We start from the raw sequence: 27642 nt of genomic DNA, 5'->3' as shown, positions 1-27642 counted from the left end.
ACATTATGAATACCATTACATCGGGTCAAGTAAACACTGTACTTTGCTGTCTATAAAGTTTTCCATTTCTTCCATCAGACTAACCCCTTTTTAACTACTGTTAAACATATTTTTGAATTTTTTTTTTTAATATATGTTTTATCTATAATTAGTCATGCAATTTCCTTGCTTTACAATAAATTTCTTCAGTGATGGTAAAATTATCCTAATTACTGTGTAATAATGAACTTCCTTGTGTAACAAAGAATTTTGTATTTCCTGATTTTTTTATAACAAACTACATGAGAATTTTTTTTTCGAATCATGTAATGATCTAATAAGTAATTCAATAGACATCAATGAAAAAGGAAATAAGAATCAACTGAAACAATTTCCTACACTCGGAAGCAAGCATCGGCTTCTGTTGAGGTGTATAACTTATTATTATTATTATTATTATTATTATTATTACTATCCAAGCTACAACCTTAGTTAGAAAAGCAAGATGTTATAAGCCCAGGGGCTCCAACAGGGAAAAATAGTCCAGTGAGGAAAGGAAATAAGGAAATAAATAAATGAAGTTAACAAATTAACAATAAATCATTCTAAATACAGTAACAACGTCAAAACAGACATGTCATATATAAACTATTAACAACATCAAAAACAAATATGTCTTAAATAAACTTTAAAAAGACTCATGTCCGCCTGGTCAACAAAAAAGCATTTGCTCCAACTTTGAACTTTTGAAGTTCTACTGATTCAACTACCCGATTAGGAAGATCTTTCCACAACTTGGTAACAGCTGGAATAAAACTTCTAGAGTACTGCATAGTATTGAGCCTCATGATGGAGAAGGCCTGGCTATTAGAATTAACTGCCTGCCTATTCGCTTTTATGTATAGTAAACTCTGCAATAAATTTCTCAACTGTTCCCTTATATGAACCTTTGACTCTCCATGTATTCCACTTTTATTCTCAAATTTTTCAAACCATCCTCTAATATGATTGAATACAAAATCACACGCACTTCTTCCAGGGGTTTCTTCAGTAAATCATCATGGATTGCCAGCACCGTTTCACAAATAAATGCCTGACTAAAGCTATCCCTTCATAACTTTCTCATTTTAAAGAGTAGCAAATTCTCCACTTTTTCAAGTATCTGAGACCTTTGCTTCGTCAAAGTGATTTCTCATTTAGCAACATTACCTCCCATTATTATTGCTGTATTCCTTAAAATAGTTTTTATCGTCTACTAAGCCATAGAATATTCGTGAGCAAGATCTTCATGTTTATCAATGATTTCCTTTATCTGTTCTCACTGTTTTCATTTTCATCATCATCATCATCAGATAAATGATAGATACATGATAGATGAATAATATCTCCTATATGATAAATAGGAAATATCTGGTTATATATACACACATCATCATCACCACCTCCTACGCCTATTGACGCTTTTAATTCTATACCTCTCCATTCATCATCCCCCACGTCAAGTCTCTTAGCCCTCAGCCATTTAGGCCTGGGTTTTCCAACTCTTCTCCCCCCAGATGCTGAAGCCTTGATGTGGATGGGGGGCTTAGGGATTAGCAGCTGGGTTCCAATGTTTGGTGGGAATTGCTTCCCCACTGGTCCTTGGTGCCAAGCTGTTGATCCAACTAAATTAGTCAGCACTTTCTCTTTTCCTTTTGTTTTTTCCTTTTTCTCCCATCTCCAACTCTTTGACATGAACTTGTTATTGACTTTGGCTTATGTTTGATAATGGCTTGGCTGCCTCTTTGGATTTGACGCAGGTGGGATGGACGGCATGCCATCTCAAAAGAACTCGAGTACCTGACGTGACCGAGCGAGGGGAAAGTTTGATGTCAAACCTTTCCCTCAGTGCTGGGTCTGACGTTGACGGCCGTCATGACGCCTCAAGTGCTGAGGGCGGGGTGTATCTCTGGATATTGCCCCTAGGGCGGGCCTTATTGTAGGGATGAACCCGTCCTCTAAGTGTGGCTCCTTGGTGGGTGGGGGGAATATCCAGATGAAATTAATCTTCTCGTCATTATGGCGAACCCACCGAAACCCGTTGACGACCAATCCGCTTCCTCTCTGGCTGACTCTTCCAGGAAAATAGTTCACTCGATGGACTCGCATTCATCCAGTGCTATTACTCTGGAACCTTTCATTCCAACTTCCCCCAGATGCCAGAGAAATAAAAACTCTGGCAGTTTAAATGAATATTTAAGGGTCCTATATTGTGAGGGAATTACTCGCAATGGGAATTATGAAGAATTATTTAATGTTCTGAAAAAGTTTGGAGATATAACAAGAATGAAACTGCAGCTCTCGAAAGATAAACAAGAATTTGAGGCTTATGTCACTTTTAGTAACACATTACAAGCTACAAATGCTTTTCATGAAATAAGAAATGGTAAAGTTTCTGACCTTTCTTGTCGAGTGAAATTGCATAGTATAAAAAATGTTTTAGACTCGGAATATGACTTTATACCCAAATGCTCTGCCTTGCATGAAGAAGTTCTGGAAAATACCAGAATAGTACCAGAACCAGTCTGGTATGTTGCTTCATACAAGGAGGGCTGTAATAATCTGATAAAGGGGTATGAATGTATTGAAAAAAAGGTAGGCTGTATTCCACAGGGAAATTTAACACGCTATGGCCGTTGTCTGCTTATTAAAGCAGGTAACGAATCTCAAGCTGTATTATTGAATAATTTTAAAGCTTCCTCGTCAGATATAATTCAGAGAGTCTCTCCTCACCACTCTTACAACCACGCGAGAGGAATTATTTATAGTAGGGTTCTAAGTGAATTTTCTGATGAAGATATACTGAAAAGATGCCCAGCTACCGTTCTTAAAGCTAAAAAACTTAAAAGGGAATAAAAATGCAATTTGTTTAATCTTTTCATCACATTACCAACCAGATTACATCAAGATCAGACACTTAAACATTCAGGTCAAGAAATTCCACCCACGACCAATGCAATGTTATAAGTGTTACGAGTATGGCCACATTAATGTAAAGTGTACTAATAAGAAGAGATGTTATATTTGTTCCGAATTTCATGATCCCAACGAATTCCATGATACCTCCGCCGATTTTACTCATGAAAAGTTTTGTTTCCATTGTGAGGGAGCTCACTCTCCCAATTCTAAACTGTGTCAGTACAAACTGGAGCAATCAATAATTGAGACTGCCAATAATGAGCATATAACTTTTGGTGCAGCAAGGAAAAAACTTAATGGTTCTAATCCAACATATGCCAGAGTTTTGTCCCATCCCGTAAAGTTAAATAATAACTCAAGGAATACTTACCCCACAGTTACTGCTGGATCTAAATATCCTGAGATCTCACCTTCTTCTTCAACAAATCCCTCAAGGCCCGACAAGATTTCCAATAATTCCAGCAAGCCACAGAACTCTCATCCAGTTCCAGCTATTCTGGAAAACAATAATAGCAGTAGAATAAACAAAAAACCAAATAACAAAGTAGGCCAAAATGGTCCCTTAAAGCAAGAAGACCGTATTCCACTGCAAAACCGTTTCAACACACTTGCCACAGACAGTGCCAGCAAGGCTATAGAAAACATAGGAGAAATAGAGATGGTTGATATCGAGCCCCATAAATCAAAATGCGTGAGCAAGAAAAGAGTAATTGAAGATACAACACCACCCAAACCCAAAAAAACAAATAATATAGAATTTATACCAGATGCAATTGAAATGGATATCGAAAAATTACTAGAACTCCCAACCTCTGGACCCGAACCTAACACAGTCAATAACCACATCACTAAACAAGTGATAAACGTTGAAGTCCATAGGAATCCCCATGACCCTCAAGGAAGTGAAAGCAAGTCGAATAATAATGCACCCATTAAAGAAATAAGCCCTTCTCCAGTTCTAGGTATGACTGGAAAACTAATGCTTTCACGTAAAACAATGGCAGAAAATACAACACACAAAGTTTCATGTGGTTGTAACGATTGCTTCATGGCAGAATTCAATGACCCTAAAAATCTAAATGTACATAAGATGAATAATATAATAGATAATTTTACTAAGAACAAAAACAAAAACCAGTATGGCAAATTAGAAAGCCACAATGCTGGTTGTATGTGTGTTGACCATCTAATAAAGAAACGTGCAACAGGCACCCTCCAACTGGAAAAATTTATAGAAAAACTTAACCTTAATCCAAATGACACCCAGGAAGCTAATACAAACAAGGGTAAAACCCAGGGAGCCATACCCAAGGAACCAAATCTTGATTCAAAAACTACAACTAGCGTAGTCAAGCAGAAACCCGTCTCCAACAGAATAAGCAGAAATAATGCCTTACCCAGTGGAAATTTATCTTCTTTGCCGTAACGTTCAATCCTTACATAATTCAGTGGAATATTAATGGTCTTAAAACCCGTTTACATTTAGGGGAAATCCAAAGACTATTGAAAAATTATAACCCTATTGCAATATGCTTACAACATACTAATGATACTGTTCCTTCAATAGGAAACTACATTTTAGCATCTCGCTCAATCCCTTCTCCCAATACTTTAGGGACTGCAGTATATGTTCATAATAAAGTAACTTATGATGCTTCAATATTCAACACATCAGAATTTCAATTATCTGGAGTTAGATTACATCTAAATAACGACACTTTTAATATCTATAATATGTACCCTCTTTCAACTATGATATACAAAATCTACCTAAAGTACTCCCAAATATGCAAGAGGATATACTATTACTAGGAGACTTCAACTCCCATAACTCCATATGGGACACCAATTGTGTTAATGTTGACATAAATGGTTCAAAGGTTGAACAGATGATGAATGATCATAACCTCTGTATATTGAATGAGGCAGAGAGTAACACTTACTATTCAAAAGCTCATGGAACCTATTCGTCAATAGATTTAACTCTGTGTTCCAATAATATTGTTGATAGGTTCGAATGGAATGTCTTAGACGACCTGTTTACCAGTGATCATTTTCCTATTTTGATTACCATATTAGGACATACACCAACTTCTTCGATTCAACGATATAATACAGATAAAGCTGACTGGGATAAGTTCAAGTTTTACACTAAGCAAGTGCCTCCCTTTGATTACTCCCAAGATCATGATAAAACAAATGATGACGTTGTGAATTTTATCACACAAGCGGCTGATAAATCGATACCTCTGACTGGCACCCGACAGTTAAAACATTCAGTCCCATGGTGGTCAGAGACATTAACCCAGCTGATAAACGAAAAGCATGCAGTTGGAAGAAAATTAGAAACCCTAAATAAAAGATTCAAACATTTGAGCACTGGTCCCCTAATGTTAGGGAATAAAATAAACAAACTGGTTGACATAGCAATAGAAATTAGTGTGTTGAAACCATATTTTAATAGGGTTTCTGCTAAATTCAGAAAGGAAGTAATTAAAGGCAAGATAATTTCATGGCAAAAATACGTGTCAAGCATATCGGATAATACTTCTGTGCAGAAGGTGTGGCAGAAGTTTAGGAAAATTAATGGCTCTTACAGCAAACCAGCGAGACACGCATTAATGCATAACGGCTCGTTAATACATGATACTCAGACAATCTCTAATATTATCGGCCATAATATTGAAAATATAAGCAGCATTGATAATTTAGATGCCCACTTTCGAGCCATTAAAAGAAGAGAAGAAGCAACACCATTGAACTTTGATACTATGGAGGATATATATTACAATAAAAGATTCACTGAAGAGGAGTTGGAATTTGCCTTATCTAATTGTAGGTCAACAGCCCCGGGTAAAGATAAGATAAATTTCGATATGATTAGAAATCTAGCCCCTTTAGCTAAAGCATATCTATTGGATTTTTACAATCTTCTTTGGACCAAACACCTATTTCCAAAGGCATGGAAACATGCAATAGTAATACCAATAGTAAAGGCAGGGAAAGATCCAAGTAATCCAAACAATTACAGACCAATTTCATTAACCAGTTGCATATGTAAATTACTGGAAAAAATGGTAAATTATAGACTAAATTGGTGTTTACGTCGCAATAATATTCTATCAACTTCTCAATTTGGCTCACAATCAGAACGATCTTCTTTGGATTCACTTTCACACTTAGAAAATTATATACGTAGAGGCTTTGAACGAAAACAGATCACAATAGCCATATTTTTTGATGTTCAAAAGGCATATGATACAACGTGGAGACACTCGATACTAAAATCCTTACATCAGAATGGTTTTCGAGGACACCTTCCTATTTTTATTAGAAATTTTATTGGTGGAAGAACGTTTCAAACTCGTATTGATAACATTTACTCCGAATCTTTTAATCTTGACAGTGGTGTACCGCAAGGCAGTGTTTTAAGCGGGACTCTTTTTGCATTGGCAATTAACGACATTGTTAATCAAATGCCACAAGGAGTGCAAAGTAGTCTATATGTAGATGACTTTGCAATTTACTATTCCTCCAATAGCCTGCGTCATTTACAAAGGATTCTAAATAGTGCCACTAGAAAAATACTAGCGTGGACCGCATCTGTTGGTTTTAGACTTTCGGCAGAAAAAACTCAAGCCATAATGTTTTATAAAAACAGTAGATGGAAGCAAAACCAAGATATCAATCTAACATTGGGCAATGTACAAATCCAATTTCAAGATAAGGTAAAGTTTTTGGGACTAATTTTTGACACCCATTTGAATTGGAAAGCACATGTATCATACATCAAATCCAAATGTAACAGTGCTCTTAATTTAATGAGGAAATTATCTCACACAACCTGGGGTGCAAGGAGATCAACTTTACTAATGATGTATAAAGCATTAGTATTATCAAGAATTGATTATGGTAGCCCAATTTATGGTTCAGGATCAGAAGCAACTTTGAAATCTTTAGATCCAATACACACTCGAGGCCTGAGAATTTGTAGCGGAGCATTTAGATCATCCCCAAATCTCTCGGTTTTATGTGAAATTGGAGAACCCCCATTGTCTTTGCATCGGGATTTTGTAACAATGCGGAGTGCATTGAAAATTTTATCCACTAATTCTCCAACAAAAAAGCTTTTTAATGAGAGGGACATATTTATAAACAACCATGAACCACCTTTCCCAATTAGTGCAAACAGACTGTTACAATCAACAAACGTTAAAGTGAATCTTATCCAACCATCTTTATTTCCCCCACCTTGGATTATGACAAGGACAAGAATCTGTTCTCATCTGTTTTATTTATCAAAAAAATTCACTTATACTCCGAGTCACCACAAGCAAATTACCATAGAACATATTCAGAGAAAAGGTCCTCACTATGCAATATATACTGATGGTTCTAAATCCCCAATGGGTACTGGATGTGCTGCAGTATCTTTAGATGGAACACAACAATTATCGTTGCCAAAAGAATCATCAGTATTTACATCAGAGTTATATGCCATTTTACAAGCAATCAATATGATTAAAACCATTGAAGACAGGAAGAATTTTAAATTTGTCATCTATTCAGATTCTCAAAGTGCCATAGTGGCCCTTAAAAACTATACTCATAGGAACCACTTGATCCTAAGAATTAAAGACCTTATAAGTAAATTATCTTCTCAGTGTGTAAGTGTCGAGTTATGCTGGATACCGGCTCATGTTGGAGTTGTTGGTAATGAAAAGGCGGATGCTGCTGCTAAAGAAGCCATTAAATTACCACAACAAAACATTGACCTCCCAGTTGGAGATTTGATTACATTATTAAGGCATTTCATATTGGAAAAATGGCAGAATGTTTGGAATAATGTGCCAGAAAATAATAAATTAAGGCAAATTAAACAGAAGGTTGCTCCTTGGGATTCCTCGACACAAAAGAACAAGAGAACAGAAGTAATTTTAACCAGATTACGAATTGGGCACTCGAGATTAACCCATGAATTTTTAATGAGTACACCTCACGGCACTGTTCCAATGTGCAGTGAGTGTGATACTTTTTTATCTATTAAACATATATTTTCGGTTTGTAAAATTTTCCAGCGAGAGAGAGAGATATGTTTTGGTCAGAAAACTTTTTCTGAAATTTTAACAGAATCAAGTAATTTTTCTGTTTCTAGAATTTTAACCTTTTTAAGGAATTCACGTATTATTGATAGAATCTAAATTTTTACCTAAGTTTTTTTTACTAATTCATTTTAAATTACATAGATTTAATATATTGTTAATTATTTTCATCACTCAGATTTCATATATATATATATATATATATATATATATATATATATATATATATATATATATATATATATATATATTCATCCATCTATTCACCCATATTTAGAATATTTAAAGATTATAAGTATATACTGTATATACATATATATATAATTCTTTTTTCATTTATTTATTTTTTTTCCTTATCAATTGAATTTTTGATAATCTTATATTTCTTTATATCCCGATTTTTTTTCGGGCCAGCCCTGTGAGAGTCAAGCTTGACTCATTGGGCTGGTAAAACTCCTTCTTTTAATAATAATAATTTCCAACTCTTCTAGTGCCTTGTGGAGCCCAATTCAAACTCAAACAGTTGGGAGTGGGTGGGTCGTTTCTTAGCATTATTATTGATTTTTTAAGCAATAGATCTCAAAGAGTTGTTGATGGGCACCATAGCGAGTTTAGGAATGTGATATCTGGTGTTCCACAGGGTAGTGTTCTTGGCCCATTACTTTTCATTCTATATACACATGACATGTGATTTGGCCTAGAAAACAAGCTTGTTGCATATGCAGATGATGCTTCTCTGTTTGCATCAATTCCCTACCCTGAATCGAGATCTGGGTTTGCTTAATCCCTTAATAAAGATCTAGCTACAATAATAGTGCATGGTGCAAAATATGGGTTATGAAGTTGAATCCTAACAAAACTCAAATTAGGAATGTAAGTAGGCCAAGGACAGTGGCTCCTCAATATCCGGATCTCAGTATTGATAATGTTTCTTTAAATTTGTATGACTTTTAAAATTTTAGGTGTGATTCTCGACAGCATTTTTACTTTTGAGAAACACATTAGGTCTGTATCCTCTTCCATTGCTTACAAGATTACTTACAAGATTTTCGGTGATCAATCTATTCTGAAGAAGTGTTTTAATTCTTTCATTCTATCTTGTTTTGAGTATTGTTCTCCTGTCTGGTCTTCAGGAGCTGATTCTTATCTTAATTTGTTGTACAGAAACTTACGGTCTATGAAATTTCTTATTCCTGATCTAGATATTAATCTTTGGCACCGTCGTTCAATTAGTTCATTATGCATTTTGCATAAGATTTTTCATAACTCTGACCATACTTTACATTCAGATCTTCTTGGACACTTCCATCCTGTTCGTAATAATAGGCAGGCAGTTAATTATAATAGCCAGGCCTCCTCCTTCATCAGACTCAATACTACACAGTATTCTAGAAGTATTATTCATGTTGTGACCAAGTTGTGGAATGATCTTCCTAATCGGGTAGTTGAATCAGTAGAACTTAAAAAGTTCAAAGTTTCAGGAAATGTTTTTATGTTGAACAGACTGACATCAGTCTTTTTATAGTTTATATATGACATATCTGTTTTGATGATGTTACTGTTTTTAGAATGATTTATTGTTAATTTGTTCTCATCATTTATTTATTTCCTTATTTCCTTTCCTCACTGGGCTATTTTTCCCTATTGGAGCCCTTGGGCTTATAGCATCTTGCTTTTCCAACTAGGGTTGTAGCTCGGATAGTAATAATAATAATAAAAATAATAATAATAACCGCGTAACGCCACGAAGGAGTGTTTAGAACACCTTTTCATGTCATTGTCAATTATTTCTATTTTTCATTGTAAATGAATATTTTTTATTAATTTCTGGTGTTAGGCATTATAAATTGTTCAGTAATTAGCATTACAAAACCATTAAAAAGTGTATTTATGGACTTGAGAGAAGCATTGAGTAAATTTATTGTAGTATGTTCAAAATTGTTTTAGAATAGAGCTTATTAGGTTACAAGCTTTCTTCTAGGACCAATTTTACTCGCAAAACAAGGTACTACTCCATCTCCCTTGAATAATTAAAAGCAAGTCTGCCTATATATGTATATATACACACACACACACACACATATATATATATGTATATACATATATATATGTATATACATATATATATATATATATATGTATATACATATATATATATATATATATATATATATATATATATCTATATATATATATATATATATATATATATATATTATATTCGCATATATATACACACATATATATTATATATGTGTGTATGTATATATATAAATATATATAATATATGTATAATATATATATATATACATGTATATATATATATATTTTTACACACATATATATATATATATATATATATATATATATATATATATATATATATATATATATATATTCTGGTCACACACTTGAAATTCCAATGATTCCACAATTTGGATTATTGCTGGAATAAAACTTCTAGAACACTGTATAGTATTGAGCCCTATGATGGAGAAGGCATGACTATTAGAATTAACTGCATGCATAGCATTACGAACAGGATGGTACTCTCTCGGAACATCTGATTGCAAAGTATAGTCAGTGATGCCAGAGATTAATGTGTAGATTCAGGAATAAGAAATTTAATAGACCGCAAGTTCTTGACCAACAAATTAAGATGATATTCAACAGCTGAAGACCAGACGGGAGAACAGTACTCGAATGAAGACAGAGTAAAAGAATTAAAACACTTGTTCAGATTAGACTGATTACCAAAATCCTTAAGACTTTTTCAATAAGACAAATGTTAATGCAGTTGAAGAAAGAGACCATATGTGTTTCTCAAAAGTAAGTTTGTTATCAAGAATCACTCCCAAAATTTCAAGAGTTTTACAGAGCTAGGAAACATTATCATTGCTGAGAGCGGGATGTTGAGGAGCCACTATCCTCGACCTACTATCAATCATACTTGGGGCTTTGTCAGGGTTCAATTTCACTCCTCATAATTTGCGCAGTCTACTAATGTTAGGTTAGGAAATGAAGTGAGCGAGTGGTTTCTAGTGAGAGTGGGGCTGAGACAGGGATATGTAATGTCGCCATTCTTGTTCAGTTTGTTGGTTGATAGAGTGGTGAGAGAGGTGAATGCTCGAGTACTTGGTCGAGGATTGAAACTGATAAGACAAGTGTGATCATGAATGCGAGATAAATTAGTTGTTGTTTGCGTATGATACTGTACTGGTTGCATACTCGGAAGAGTTCAGAATGGTATGTGAGAGAAGGATGTTGAGAGTTAATGTGGGTAAGAGTGAGGTAATGAGATGCACGAGAAGGGAGGGTGTTGCGAGGTTGAATATCATGTTGAATGGAGAGTTACTTGAAGTAGATCAGTTCAAGTACTTGGGGTCTGTTGTTGTAGCAAATGGTGGAATGGAAGCAGATGTACGTCAGAGAGTGAATGAAGGATGCAAAGTGTTGGGGGCAGTGAAGGGAGTGGTAAAGAAAAGCGGGTTAAGGATGAATGTAAAGAGAGTTCTGTATGACAAAGTAATTGTACCAACTGTGATGTATGGATCGAGTTGTGGGGAATGAAAGTGACGGAGAGACAGAAATTTAATGTGTTTGAGATGAAGTGTCTGAGGAGGGCTGTTGTATCTCGATTAGATGTGGTTAGGAACGATGTAGTGAAGGTTGGAACGGATTTAAGAAATTAGTTAGCAGCTAGAGTGGGCATGAATGTGTTGAGGTGGTTTGGCCAATTTGAGAGAATGGAAAGTGGCTGTCTGCTAAAGAAGGTGATGAATGCAAGAGTTGATGGTAAAAGTACAAGAGGAAGACCAAGGTTTGGGTGGATGGATGGAGTGAAGAAATCTCTGGGTGATAGGAGGATAGATATGTGAGAGGCAATAGAGATGGTGCCAGAAATAGGAAAGAATGGCGAGAGATTGTGACGCAGTTACAGTAGGCCCTGCTGCTTCCTCCAGTCACCTTGGTGACCGCTGAGGTGGCAGCAGTAGGGGATTCAGAGTATGAGACTTCTTTTGTGGCGGACAAAGGGCGAGGGTGGGCTGTGGCACCCTAGCAGTAACAGCTAAACTCGGCTGAATCCCTCGTCAAGCTGGGAGGAGCGGAGAGAGAGGAAAGGTTCCCCTTTGTTCCTTTGTTTTGATGTTGGCTACCCCACAAAATTGGGGGAAGTGCCTTGGTAAATAGATAAATCGACTAATTTTAGCTTGAACTGTATTAAGGGATGCAGCAACCCCAGATATACATTCAGAATATGGAATTGAAGAGTTTAGCATTATCTGCATATGCAACGAGTTTGTTTTTTAGGCCAAACAACATATATAGTTTGAAATGTAATGAGCCAAGAACACTACCCTGAAGAAAATAGATATCCCATTTCTGTACTCACTGTGGTTCCCATCAATAACAACTGTATGTTATCATCTTGTAGATTGGTGCAAAAATCACTAAATCGGTGGCTATTAGTTTATTGAATATTTGCTTTTATAGTGGTACTAAGGAGACCTTCAAAATCATAAGTTGCTGAAATTTTGCTTCATTATTCTTAGTATCGGACCAGTACAGTCTTCTTTAAATTTAAGTCTTTACCTGGCTGGTTCTGTAACATGTTGAAGATGAAATGTTAAGTTAGAACCGTAATTAAGTCTACTTTGGTCAATTTGCCTTCCTTCTACTTCGATTGATTCCATTCTTAAATTGCTAGATATTGTAGAATGGGTGGGACACACCAAGATTCTGAGGAATATTCGATTTAACTAGGAGATTATAAGGTACCACCCATATTCAAATTAGCTTTCTTTTTAGTACATTCTATTCAGATTCAATTATTTAACCGACGTGCCACACAAGTATAAAACTCTAATTTTGATATACCCTTGCAATGTTGTTCATGAACGGCAAAGGCGAGGAACCGTTCAGTGCACTGTCACACAATGTCTTAAGAGTCCGAGTGTATCAATATATGCTTAGAACTCAGACCCTGTCTCCATCTTACAAGCTAAGACATGGGATGGACCAGGCATTAGCTGCATATTACTCTGCAAGCAGACCTTTTGGATCCCCTTAGCCTGTTATCCTTAGTTCACAGAAAGAGTAATTTTATGATTTTACCTTAAATCCAACAACCGGTGTGCAGAGCCTAGCTGAAAGGCAGGGATAATCCCAGTCAGCTATTTCACTCAGTCAATCTACCACAAAGTTTCATATCTTTGATGCTGCATCAGTTTATTTTTATATTTAAACATCTTGCTAACATGAGTGCATCCACACACAAGATGTTCATTGAAGTAAGCTGACTATGTTATTTAAGTCAATTAGCGTTAGAAACCCGATTGCTCTTTTAAGTGTTGCATTAGTTAGAGAAGTTAAAGATGTGCCAGGAAGGTAATAGGTCAAGTTCTTTCTACTCAATTAATATGAAGCTGATGATAGTCCTTAATCTCAAGTACTAAATCCAATAAGTAAGCTTGAAACAAAATCGTGGAATGATACGAAGCCCCACTCCAATTGCTAAATAAGCTTTTGTCGCTTATCTGGTTATTTTATTGAGGAAGGAACCTACGAACATAGAAAATAATCTAGAGTATATTCAGTTGATGTTGATGTATTTTACTAGTTATAATAATCCTACTTGTACAGAAAGTAATGGTCTATTGGACTATCTACTGCCTTCTCAAATTACTTACAGGCTCCAGGAAAGTTCCCAATTACTTCTCAATTGCAATTACTATGTCGGTCTCAATCGGATCTTTCCTTCTGTTGGAGACGAGATATAATTGATATCTATTTGAATTATGCGAGGGATAGTCAAAGTTATGCCTATTGTTTTGTAGTGAAAAAGCTTTTAGACATAAATAATTGTAATTTCTTCCTTTAGATCCTTACATAGGAGGAACACTTGAAGGTAATCTTTCTTCATCTAATTTCATAATCTCATAAAGTAATGGATAACATAAATGATTTTATGTAAGGTAACTTTTTCAGTTTTTAACTTGAAGTATACTGTTTAATTCCATTACTAGTTAAAGGCGCAAACATTTTCTTTGGACGAGGAAAAAACAAGTACTGAATCGTAAAGGTCTTGATAGTTATATGTGGATGAGAGGGATAAATGTTGAAAAGAAATAGTATGTAAATGGTACGGTAACACACATAACCTCAATTGTTAATTGAAAGCCTACAAAGTAAGATAAGCAGCCCTTGCTGGTAGATTTTTTGGTGATTTCTAATTATTTAACCTTAAAGACTATATTGATTAACTTTAAAGCCTAGAAGAATATTGTATTTTTAGAAAATAGGATACATTCTTAATATATGAACAAATGGTATCAGGATAATAAAGGGTATTATTTCTGTTATAATGCTGATATTTATTATCTTTTTTAGATACACATTATTTTTTGTATACAGTATTTTCCATGCGTTCCTTAAAAGCTAAGAATCAGGTTATCTAGCCTACTGAGTCATTTATGACATGTGTTGCTGAAAAGCGAGAGAATTAGCATCCTAGAGGGAAGACCTCTTTAATTCCTTTAGTCTCGCAGATGGCACGGTAAGCCTTTGCAACATGACAGGCATTTCTGCTTGCAAAGCACATCTTCCTGAAAGGCTCTGGGCGCACGACTGGATTGCATCGTGATCGAACTGCAAAGAGGGCTTGGCAGTGAAGCGCATGTACCACTGGAACCTGCATGGGACTTACAGGAGCAACTTGAGGGGTCTGGCACTGCTGATTTTCCTGCCAGGACTTGACAAGTTCTTGCATATTAGGTGCCCATGTACCTTGAGGAGTCATCCAGTCATTTCCCATCTCGCCATCATAGGTGCCTAAAAGACCAGCTACTTTGCCAAATGTCCAGCCAGACACTTCAACTGATGCTGCGTGGCTCATTCTGTAAATACGAAGTGTTATGAATGGTGTCCTCACTTTGATCTTTTCCTGATCTTTGATAATCTCGACTTCACCTTGAACCTCTCTTGGGCTACTGACAGGACGTCCATTTACGGTAACGGTAAAGTCAGGTTTGACCTCCATTGTAGCTCCAGCTGCCTTCATAATGAAGTGTGGGGAAGGAGCAGACTTCTGATTTTCCATCATCAAGGAGTGAGTCTTGTACTGTGCAAGCAAAACTTTGCATGGAGAATGGGGTACTCGTAGAACTGCTCCATCAAATGTAAGGATCTCGGTTCCATCAACAACCATGGCTGTACGATTGAAAGGTGGTAAAAGATAACGAGCATGACGAGGGAGGAATTTGTAGTAAGTCCACACAATGTTATCAACTGAAGTTGGCATAAGGGCTTCCAACCACCACAATGCACGGTCAACGACTGGAACTGGATTCATTGATACATAAGACAAAGCTTGAGGAAGTGAGTGGACTGGTCGGCGAATAGGTAGCTGTAACTGGAAGTGACGACCTTCCATCTGAACAGGTAGGAAGAGTGCTTGTTGTACAACATTCTTAACCCACATATCTATGCTCTTGAACATCATGTGATCCTAGAATAAAAAAGGAAAAAATATAATTAAAGAATTTCCCCCTTAATAAATAGGATGCTGGTTTATATATTGAAGTATAACACAATTTCTTTTTTCAATTATTCAAGTGGTCTTACAAAATTCATATGGTTGACAATCCAGTTAACGATATGTGTGGATTTCTTATAAAGCATGATGTTACGTCGCTGCATGTCAACATTCCTTCTGAGAGTAGACTTGATTTTGCTCAGAATCTGCTTCAATCCCTGGTATTCCTCTTGGTGGTTCCTCCAAAGGGATTCAAATTCGGATTCTACATTCCTATAGACAGAACTCTCTTGGAACTCTGACCACCAGCGTTGAATTTCCTGAGGCATTTCACCAGTCTTCATACCGCGAGCAGTTCCCACCACAACTGTGAAAAAATATATATATTTTCACAGGTTTTATTCCCAGCCTATCTACAAGTTTCCACAATGAAGCAGTTTAATTTTCTATATCTTTTTATTCTTAATTTTACCGTGTAATCTTCCATTTAAATTTTAAACAGTATAAATTTCAGTACTAACCCACCAACCTAATTCAAAATACCTTATATGAGGCAAATGAAGAAATGTAGTTTTCTTCATACTTTAACCACAAAATATACTGATATATGCAAGTTAATGCCTTTTAAATCTGTTAGAACAAATTTACAACAATACTTCAATTATATGAAAAACTGATAAGTCTATCTCTACCTTCCTTGACGACATTAGTTAAGCCAGAAAATTGTTCTTTAAGAGTCCTCATCATGTCGGATACAGATGAGGATAAAGTTTGTTGGAAGTGAGCATACTGAGACCAAAGTTTTGAGCATCCTTCAGCAATGTTAGTGACAAGGTCACTGTGAGTCCATTTTCTGATATTATCTAATCTAGGAATGACTAAATCGTTTTCTAAGTCAGAATAGATTCTTGAGGCTTCATTCTTGATTTCCTGCCATAATAGTGACATTTGGGCAGAGGGTGATCCAGAACCCTCTTTTAAAACCTCTGTGCTCATAGAATCCATCCAGTTGCCTGCAGATGAAATGTGGTTCCTCCAGATATCTTGAAGTTCACTCTGAAAAATATAGAATGTCACTACAAGGTGTACTTGATGCTTTTTTTCATATTTAACTAAGAAATTGGAAGCTTAGAATTATTGTTTATATTAGGAAAATATATTTGATCATACCTTGATTTGATGCAGCTTTTCACCTTCATACTTAGTTTCCAGCTTCATCATTGAGGGAGAAGTAAGCATCAAACGAGCCATGCCGATTGGCCTTTTCTCCATGGTTTCTGGGTTGGCTTCTGAGATGCAGAGGTTGAAATCCTTCATTCCTTTCATACCAATCTTGGTTACATGCATTTTGTCACTTCCATGCTTCCTTGTGGTCATTTCTATAAATGCTGGTTTGCAAAGTTCAGAATAAATATCATAAGTTCCAATAAGAGAGGTCATAGCCTTGCCTTCAGCTCTTACTCCATAGCAAGAAGAACTCTGATGAGGATGCAGTGCTAGAGCAATGTCTACAGCCTTTTGATTTTCATTCTTCACCATGAAAGAAATAGCAGCATTTCTGCCAGACCTCACATCTATTCTTCCTGACATCAAGAAAGAAGTAGGAGAAGAGTGAGTCTTGTGGAATTTAATATCAAATCCATAATTACCAGGACCACGGGCAGCTCTTACAATTACTTTGGGCTGAACTTTGAGTACCTGAAATATAAATTTTATGAATTGAAATAAGAATATAGTTTTAGTAGAAGAATATTTCTTTATTTATATAGGAGACTTAAGAAATAATATAGTTTGTATAACACACCTTTCCTGAAAGTTGTGCTTCAACGACGACAGTGTTTTTAGCAAAGATGCTGGATTCCAATTTTCCAATAATCTTATCTTCTGGTTTCTGGAAAATATCTAATTCTACAGTTCCTGTGACCTTCTGTTCATCTCTTCGAAGTTGAATATCCATTCGACGGTCCCTCTCTAGACTAGGATGACTGATACGTCCTTCAAATCTAGACTCTCTATTCCAGTCGGAGTGAGATTGGCGTAATGCAATTTCATACTTTGCACTACTCATACCCTTGTGAGGAATGAACCTACAGTGGCAGTCAGAACAGGGTGTGCCAGTACAGTCATTACACTTGCATTCTCCCTCCATTGTGCGAGAAGGTGACATGAGTAACAATGAAAGAGAATGACGTTCATGGTTCTTGAAGTGAGCACGATAAAGGGCAGAAGAATGTGCTGCCATAGATGTCATGGATGATGAGGTAGAGGATAGGAGATGTTCCAATGCCTTCATAAGTTCAGATACTTGTTTGAGGTTGAGTTCTACTTCAAATCCTTGAACTCCACCCTCAGGAGAAAGTTTTAGCTTATACATAGCACCATTTGCAGGAGAGCCCATTTCAATGACCCACTTAGTACTGTATTCACCTTGTTGATTATTCATCTGAAGTTGGGTCCTTATTGGTTGTTGGAGTGATGGGCAGGAAATGTCAATCTGCAAATTATTAATATTCTTGTTATCACTGAATTGCTTACAGAAATCTTTTTTTAAACTTCTTGATAATTATTTAGCTGTGAATATATGGTTATCAAGAAAAAATATTTTAAAGGACTTCTTTACATTGCTATGGACTTACTTTATATATTGAGTCTATCAATGAATTAAAAAAAGGACTATATTCAATTTTTCATTAGACAATAAAAAAAATTTCTATAAAAAAAGTCATGTAATATCAGGACGTAAATTGTTCATTATACAAGGCAGTATAAAAAAGAATTGAAAATTAAGCTTTTTCCTGTATTGTTCAGTTATGAAGAGTACCAATAAAAAGTGTCAAATCTATCTTAAATATAAGTAATAGTTTACCTTTAGATGAGCTTCCCTTTGGGTTGGAGTCCAATGATGCATTGCTTCCAAGTTCATTCTTGACTGTCGACCTTCAGGAGCATTAAGATCTACTTTGGTCATCATTTTGCAGTTGCGAGGTCCTTCACGGCATTCAAGAGAGGTTTGGGAATTCCACTTATACTCTTTGTTTTCGGGTGTCCTGAGAGTTCCTTCTATCTCTACTTTTGGTCCTGAGGACTCTTTCTCTACCATTACCATAGCATTCATTTTGTACATTTGTTGGCTGGGAGTAGTAACTTCTAGCATCAAGTTGTTCCTTCCAATAAACCAAGTACGAGGATCGCTGAGCTTTAATTCAGCTTTGAACTGATGCTGTTTCTCTAAGTAAATCCAGTTACCCCTATAAAAGTAAAAATATCAAGAATATATTACCTAATATAAACAGGACATTAATATAGGATTATGCATGATAGTTATTGATACTAAAAACTTCACTGTAAAAGTGTAACATTAAGAACTTACTGGATAACACAGTCTCGTAGAGTTGCTAATGGATTAACCAGTCTGACTTCAGCCTTGATTTTCTTATTTGGGTTACGATCAGCATCCCAGGCTAATTCTGCATTTGCTCTCTTGCTTTCGAAATCAATATCAAAGAATCCTTTCCTCCTCAATGGAGAAGAGCTCTTTGGCATAATGAGTTGATTAAAACTGAGGTGAAGAACTTTCTCGCTAACTATAACATTCATGGTCTTTTCTACCATGGATGGGACAATCATTTTAAACTGCACATTTGTTTCTTTTCCATCTTGAGTTGCCATGTTCCATTCTGTAGCAATAAGACGTTCTTCTCTGCTCTTTAGCTCAAATGTGAAGGCCTGCTTTCCATGCATTAATACAAGGGAAGTCGAGACTGTATAGGGTTGGAAACGAAGTAAAACAACCCTCATTTCAGTCTTAAACTGAGTGTTTCTAGAAGAGATCATAGCTGTGAGTGGTCCTTCTACTTGGAGAATAGGACTTTCTCCATGTTTAGCAACTGCTTTAACTTGATACTGAGAACTTCCTTGACCTGCTGCAGAAGCTTGAAGCATCATTTTCTTCATGTGTGCTGGCATATCAAGCTAGAAGAAGAATAGTCAATTAGTTTCATAGACAAGCGTTCAACTTATTGTTGTCTTATAAAAGTGAATTTTATTATGATCACCCAAAAGAAAAAGAAAAAAAATATACTCACTAATAACTTCAAATGGTGTGTTTCTCCAGACCGCATCAACATCATCTCGACTTCGATAACCTTTGCACTTTCTCCTTGGGAGACCACTTGTAATACAACTCCCTTTTTACTTTCTTGATTGTATAAAACAAGGTTTTTCTTATATCTGGCGCTTCCAATTTTAGCTAAAAAAGAAAAAGATATGGAAATTAAGTTCTTTTACCAGTTTGAAAAAAATAAACAGGCAAGAACACCTTTCCTATGATAAAGAAATATTTAGAAAACTACAAATAATCGAATATATTTATAGCTATTATTCTAGGTATTCATTTAAAATCTTTGTAAAGAAAATTTGTTCCAATACTTAGCAGAAAGGAAATAAGTTAATGCTAGATGGACCATCTCAAAAGCAAAATCAACAACCTTGATATTGCACAAACCTTCAAGATTAGTTTTCAGTGCCATATCCATGAATGAGCTTCCTTCCATGACATGGGTGGCAGTCATTTCAACCTTCACATTTCCTTTCTGACCAAACTTGAGTTCTGACTTGTACTGTGATTCACTTTCCTTCCTTACAAAAGAGACCAAGTGCCATTGTCGGAATGCAAGGTTTGTTTCAAACTTGCGCAGCCTTCTTGGATAAGGAATTATGGATCCCTCAATGTAACACATATCTGCGCTAGCTGTTGAAAGAGTTACAAAGATAGATATACATATATAGCTTTTTGAAATATTTCAACAATTCAACAAAGTTATCACATATATATGCAAATTTTATGTCATTTTTTATATGTTATGTTAGTAGCAATGATTATCATATGTAATGAATACCTTCAAAGTTGAGTTGGACACGTTCCCTAACTGCAGCTAATGTCTGCAGTGCCATATCCAATTTAGCTTCTTCTCCTTCTCCAATCATCAAGAACTTAGCTTCAATACCCTTTGTACTAGGATTGTACTGTCTGCTTTCACTGAAATAAGCAATCATCTCTAGTTGTTTTTCTGATTGAGTCCACTTTCTGGTCATCTGGATCTTGATACCTCCTAAACGCTCTGATTCAAACGTTGCAGAGATTTTCTTTGCCTCTCCTTCATTAGTAGAGGAAATAAGAGCATTGCATTTCCTTGGTGAGGAAGATCCTGGAGTTTCGAGCTCAATCTTTATTACTCTCTTTCCTCCAATGTTTTCTTCTCTACCCATTACACGGATTCCTCTCATACCCGAGTCGGCCTTTTCTAAGAACACTTGGATGTTAGCAGGTGGACCAAGAGGAAGACCTTCACTGCGGAAAATATTTGGCATGTTGACATCGTAACAAAGTTTAAGTCCTAGCATTGGTTCCAGTTTCATTACACAAGACCGAGATTGGAATCGTGTGCTTCGTACAGATGAAGGATTGATTTTGGTCTCTTCTTGACCCATTACTCTCTTCATGAAGTAGATTTCACTCCTCATATTCAATAATTCCATTTTCTCTGGTATCTCTAATGTTACCTCAAAGCCTTCACCCGATGTGTATTTGGCATTAATGTTAGTTCCAACATTTGTTGAAATACGATTCCTCATTTTGATTCCAGTTCGAACAATATGGCAGTCATAGCCAATAAAGGCATCAATTTGAGTTGATAGACTTGGGTAGAATTTCATGACACCAGGAGTGCCGGACATTAGTCCCCTGACGCGAGATTCCATCTTAAGACCAACCATAGCAGTTCCCTCTAGTTTCATTTTGAGAGGTAATCCTTGCATTGTAGGCAAATGATAATCAAGGTAAAGCTGAGCTGCCCGTACTGTATCCAGGTTGTTTTCTGCAGCTCTATTAATCATGTCGTCAAAACTATCAAACATGTTATTGATAAGTTCTTCCATTTTGATATTTTTCATATTTCCCATTAAAGATCCAAAGGCCATTTCCTGATTATTAATGCGAGCATAGAAGTCTGCTTTCTGCATATGTCTGTTTCCATATAATTTATCAAAGAGATGAGAGATCTGTGACAAATCAATAGACCTCCTTTGCCTGAAAGAGCCTTGTAACCGTTCGTTTATCTTGTTGAATGTTTCTTCAATATTTGATGAGAGATCACGGAGAATCTGTCTTGATGAGGTTTTCCTTAGGTAACTTTCTGGGCCAAACATTTCTTCTATGATTGATTCAATTCCTTCAAATCGTGCTCCAATCTCTCCAATATTGAAAGGTGTTGCTCCAAGGGCTCCGGTAAGATTAAGGTTAACTGAGCGGGGAATGAAGGATCCTGGAGCATAGATGAGATTAGACTCCATACCAGCACCTACACCAAAGGTTGGGGCATAGTATGATAGGTCAACATTGCGAGAGATCTTTCGCCAGTCCTTGGTGAAGTTAGATGGCAGGACTATGGTTTCAAGCATATTTTTGAGATTTCCCTTAAAAGAAGCAGTTGATTCACGGACATTCTGCAGATGACTTAAGATGAAACTCCTCACTGCAAAGATGAACGTTAAATTAACATTCATTACCAGTTCTATATTTCAAGGAAAGTCAATAAGAAGTGCGCAAGAAATTTTATCAACAGGTTAATTTTTGGTTCAGAATTGACAAACATAAACTTACCCTGAGTATTTTCTGCAATAGCAATTTTGTCTGTAATCATCTTTAGATCTTCATATTTGGCACATTTGACTGCTGCTAAATATGATCCAATACGAACTTCAGTTTTCTTTCTTGGATCAAGTACAACATTAATCAGCTGTTTGATTGCTGGATGTATCTGTAAAAAAACATTATGAGAGAGAGGATTAAATAAAAATTATGCGCTTTACCTATGAATGTTAAAACTTAGCAACATCATGAGAATTTGCTTTTTTTTTTTTACAATACTCTGATATAATAAGACAGGTTAGTCAACATTGGTGAAAACTATTTTGTACTCCAAAGAAAGAAAAGCTACATTACTTTGAAATAATTATAGGGTACTCTAAAACCAATACTAAATTGTGGCTAATTTGATTTAGTAATTTAATATATGATAGTTTCCTCTTTGCTGTTAAATTCAGATTGGACTTACTTCTGGGGTACAGCGAACGTTTCTGAAGGCTTGTGTGGCAGCGATGCGAATACCTTGGTCAGCTTCTGAATTTTCTATGCACTGCATGATTGGTCGAGCCATTTCTGAATTCATCACACCCATATTTCCGAAAGATTTGAGTAACACGAGAGCCTGGTTTCTAGTTTGTTCATTTGGTGAAGGAGTGCAAACTTGTCCTACCTTGGTGCTTAGAGTCTCAGCCAACTGACGAACAGGTGCTTTTTCTTGGCATTTGGGATTTTGCCTGCAATAAGTATGCACCATGGATGCACCAGCTAAAGTGGTCCTTGGGAAACGTTGGTACTGTTCAAATAGAGGTTTCAAAGCTTCAATAGAGTGAATACATGGTCGGGGCATGAAGTACATTGAAGCAGTATAAAGAGCAGCTCGTCCTCCAGTAGCCTTTCCAGAAACCAACTCTTGAACCATAACCTTAACTGCTCCAGATTCGTAAACAAAAGCTAATCCATCTAAGAACATACTTTCAAGCTTTTGACGTTGTTCACAGATCTGTCCACCACGGATCTTCTCCAGAGTTTGTGGGATTGCTTCTTCAGGTACTCGGCGCATATATTGTAAGGCTTTAGCCAAATAAGATGCTGTATCTTCTTGAACTCCATGCTTCATCTTTTGACACACCTCTTTGAGCATTGCATCTAGCTTGGCTACCATTGATGGGTCCTTCTTCATTGTATGCTGGTCGTAGCGAAGAGTCTTTCTGATAAAGCGACTAGGGAGGTGAGAAACTGCTGGTGGAACGTTGTCGGTTTTTGACTCAAATCGTAAAGTTGATTCTTGGACAGCTTCTATGTACTTATAAGAACCATAGGCTGGTCGGATGATGTTCTTGTCTTTACAACTGATGCTGGTGTAAACACCTTTTGTAATTTCTTGTTTGCATTCTGAAAAGGATTCTTCCATAGGCAAAGGAGCCTTTAGCCAAGCTTTTGTTGACTCAGCTCGGTTGATAAAATGATCTTGGCAGAACCGATGGTTTTTCATTTTCATCACAACAACCTTCTCTCCTTCATTTTTCACCTCATACATAGTTGAACAGTTACCGATGATATCAGTCTGTATAAAACAGAAATAGTAAAGATTAATAGCCTTAAATTTATACTATAGATACCATTTTTTCCTTCATAGAATCATATTTAATTATATATGTTACTGTCATGATTTATATAACAATATTTTACTGTTGTTATATTTACTAATACCAATCAGACTACTTACCTCTGTAAAGTTCAGACCCGTGTTGATAGAGGAGTTGGAAGGCAAAGTGTTCTGGAAAGCAGATGCAATTCCTTTTTTCATGTTGACAGACCAAACATCATCATCAGGATGGGCACAGGACTCCATCACCCGTCCATCGATGATAGACACGACCAAGGGGTACCTCTCGAGGAATCTAGCTTCAGAAGACCCTGAAAAATGTAAGTAACCTACAATAACACCTGGTCGCTAAAGCTAAGTGTTTATTTTTTTCAGAATTTGTGTGATAAATGCACGTTAAATTTTAGAATGAGGACTTGGATATTTACCTGAGCCACCTCCCATAGAGGGATTCTTCATCGTGATGGCCATGTCACAGGGAGAGAGCCAGGAAAGCTCAACCTGAGAGCGCCATTCTATGTCTGTATTGGCTCCTTCAACATCTTTGAGGTTAATCCTAGACTTCCCTGTGTACGAATACACGTAGGTCTTCTCTGGTGCGTAAAAGAGTTTGGGAGATCCGGCAACTGGACATTCTCTTGAGCATAGGTTAGTGGTTGATGGCCAAGGAGCTAGAAAAAGTATAATTGTGGAGGTGACACATGCATCCTGGTATAATGAGGAGTATCTCTTAAATCTCAAAAGGTAAATCATGAGAATGTACAAAATTAACGATTCGAGTTTCTAGCTCTAATTATGAGTAAACATTCATTTTTCAAACAGGCAGAAAATATATTTAAAAAAGGTTTAGGCTACATATACAATTTAATTTAGTGAGGTCTAGTTCTTAGAACAAATACATAGTAAGCAGCTCAAAATGAATGAATTTTGTTTATGGTTAAGACTAATTGCACAGTGGTGAATAATAGAGAATAATTACCAGCTGAAGCAGCCGCCAAGATGGCGAACACAAATAAGGCTGAGTAGGTCATGGTGTCAGCAGGCTGAGAGCACCACAACTTCTGATTATTCTCCTTGTGGGAGACGCTTTTATACTGCCTGGGACCTCTGGCATTTTATCGGTCACGTTGATAATCAGATAAGAAGAGAGAAATTTTTATCTTGGGTTGGCACACTCAGCCCTTTTGTGAAGTGTGTCTGGGTTTAATCATGGTGATAACTCTTCTTGTTATTTTCTATAAGCTTTTATTTGACGTTTTGTTTGAAGAATACCATAAGGTAGACAGGATCTGCTAGTCTAGGATTGCAATAATGTTCCAGAAATTGATTTTTAAGACAAAAGATATTTGATATAATAATTAATTTTGTTTGAACAGTTAATTTTTTTCATTATTGTTATTGTCATAGCTTATACTTCTATCTCAAAGGGCAAAACATCCAAAAAAAAAAAAAAAATTAATTTTCCACTAAGCAATCGTTCTCCAAATGAAACGCTTGTATGGAAAGAGAAAGAACAAGAATCAAGAAGTTGCTCGTGATATTGATCAAAATAGGCTTTCTTATTTGAATTACTCATTACTCATTGAATTATTCATTACTTATTACTCATACTTTAATCCCAGGTAATATTTTAGAAAAAGAAAGACAAGCCAAATCAAAAGCATTAAACCTTAGTTGAAGGTTCAAAGAGGAGTCAGTATCCATCAGTGTTGAACAGATTCCATGAAAAAGTTAGATGCGAAGAAGTGTTTAGGATAATGACTGCAAGTTTTGAACATTTTTTAAGGTTTATCGTATACATCTCGAATTACCTAAATTGTGACTGAACAGTATTTCTGGCAACATTTAGTAATTAAAGCTCTTTTGACATTGAGTAAAAGTATATATGGAAATAGGGGGGAAATACAGGTTCTTTCACCGGGAAAACCTATTAATGTGTTCATTTACTAAAGCTTTTCTATTTATTTCATTTGTGGCCTAGATATTATTAACTACCCACAGTAGATGAGGATTATTATTATCATTTTTGTTTTTTTAGTATTCGCAGTCTACAGAGACTGGTGGTTTATAGTGTGGGGTACCGAGTTACATCCAGCTTCCCTAGGAATTCATCACTTTCCTCACTATATGTGTGATTTCAAGTAGCGAACTATTCTGCAGAAGTCCTGCGGCTATATAAGCTCCTATCTTCTCAAGTTTCTTTTTCAATAGATTAGTTATGGTTTCCGGTGCTCCTAGAATTATTGGTACCACTTATACCTGCATATTCCATAGCTTTCTCAATTAATTTTGTAAGTCCTGGTACTTTTCTATTTTTACCTCCCTTTATCTTCAACTCTTGGGTCCCACAGTACTGCAACATCTATGACTGATACTTTTTTCTTTGTTTGGTCGACCAGCGTAACATCTGATCACTACCTTATACTGTAGTGCGAGAATAATTTAGCCTGATCATTTTCTACCATAGATTGTGGTTGATGTTCGATGTTCGTACCTTGTTACTTTTGGTGTCTCTATGTTAACTAGAGCACACTTTTCTACTCCAAACTCCATCTTGATGTGTCTTATCAAAAAATGAAAATAAGAGCATTAAGAAATAATGTGTAAATGAGAGATAAAAATGATATAGATAATTATCACTTTACTTAGACGGTTGTTTTTCCAGTCCCATACAGCAGGGGCACCCCACTCTCTACAGGACCTCCACTGTTGTTATATCTCGTTTGTTCAGAGTATTCAACGTATCATATCACGCATTGCTCATTTACTGTTGATTCTTCAGTTTCCTCTTGAAAACCTTATTGTCTTCAATCATTCGTATGTCTCATAGGAGCCTATTATATAGTCTCGGGGCTGCATATATAAAGGCTCTGGAGCCTACAGTAGACATATATCTAGGTTCCAATAGTTTGTTGGCTGCGTTATATGTAGCAATTTTCTTAACTATTTTGGACGACCGGTTCTGATAATTTGGTGGGTTATTGTACATATAAATTCAATTATTGCTTTAATCACCAGCCAGTGTAAATCAGTTAGTATAGGAGGGATCCTTTCTCTAGGTGGGACACCTTTTATCAGTCTTGCTCCTCTGTTTATTATGTTTTGTTATTTCTTAAGTTGTACTTTTGGTAAATTGTCATAGATGGAGTTGCAGTAGTCAGTCCTGGTAATAGCACAGTTAATCACTAGTTTCTTTATAGAATTTTCATCCTGGCACTTTCTTATAAAAGCAATGTTTATTAGATGATAACCAGCAGTTTTTACTACATTATTTATTTGGGCATTGAAAGACAAGTTACAGTCAAGCAATATCCCTAGATCACGAACTTTACTAGATATCGGCACTGAGTCATTAAGTGATTGAAATTGTGATTGCACCACAAAATTAATGTTAGTGGAGTCCTATCAAATGAATTTCCAACGAATAGCTGAGTATTATTAGCAAGGTGTTGTCACCTATGTTGTTTATCCTCCTCATGGGTTTTGCGATGCATAGAACAGATGGGGATGGTGGAGAAGGATTGGACTGGATTTTTAATAGGAAAATAACTGACCTAGAGTTTGCTAATGAGGCTGTCCTTATTAGCTAAACAGCACAAGTTTTGCCAGGCTTGCTTACCAGAATGCATGAAATATCACGGTAGGTGGGTCTCAAGAAAGAAAGACAGAGATGATGAGAACGGAAAATGCAATGGAAGATGAATTATCATTAGAAGGAGAAAGGATTAATGAGGTGGAATCATTTAAATATTTAGGAACTATGATCTCTAATACGGAGTTTTTAGATTTGGAATTTAATGATAGATTGAAAATAGCG

At 36.1% G+C, this 27642-nt stretch overlaps 1 protein-coding gene across 1 annotated transcript; it reads right to left on the bottom strand.

The window, feature by feature from the left end:
• Positions 1-14398: 14398 nt before the first annotated feature.
• On the bottom strand, positions 14399-24898 carry LOC137617379 (vitellogenin-like). Its single transcript, XM_068347401.1, has 15 exons — positions 24805-24898; positions 24254-24496; positions 23946-24136; positions 22689-23783; positions 22235-22391; positions 20472-22106; positions 20078-20323; positions 19659-19822; positions 18944-19545; positions 18440-18821; positions 17378-18067; positions 16744-17271; positions 16266-16629; positions 15663-15940; positions 14399-15546 (listed from the first exon to the last, which is right to left on the bottom strand). Exons 1-15 carry the CDS (start codon positions 24854-24856, stop codon positions 14542-14544), a joined length of 7632 nt encoding a protein of 2543 aa, XP_068203502.1. The 5' UTR covers positions 24857-24898; the 3' UTR covers positions 14399-14541.
• Positions 24899-27642: the final 2744 nt, after the last annotated feature.

The sequence above is a fragment of the Palaemon carinicauda genome, chromosome 23 (genome assembly GCF_036898095.1).
Source record: "Palaemon carinicauda isolate YSFRI2023 chromosome 23, ASM3689809v2, whole genome shotgun sequence".
Classification (NCBI taxonomy): Eukaryota; Metazoa; Arthropoda; class Malacostraca; order Decapoda; family Palaemonidae; genus Palaemon; species Palaemon carinicauda.
This window is presented reverse-complemented; position numbering and strand designations above follow the sequence as displayed.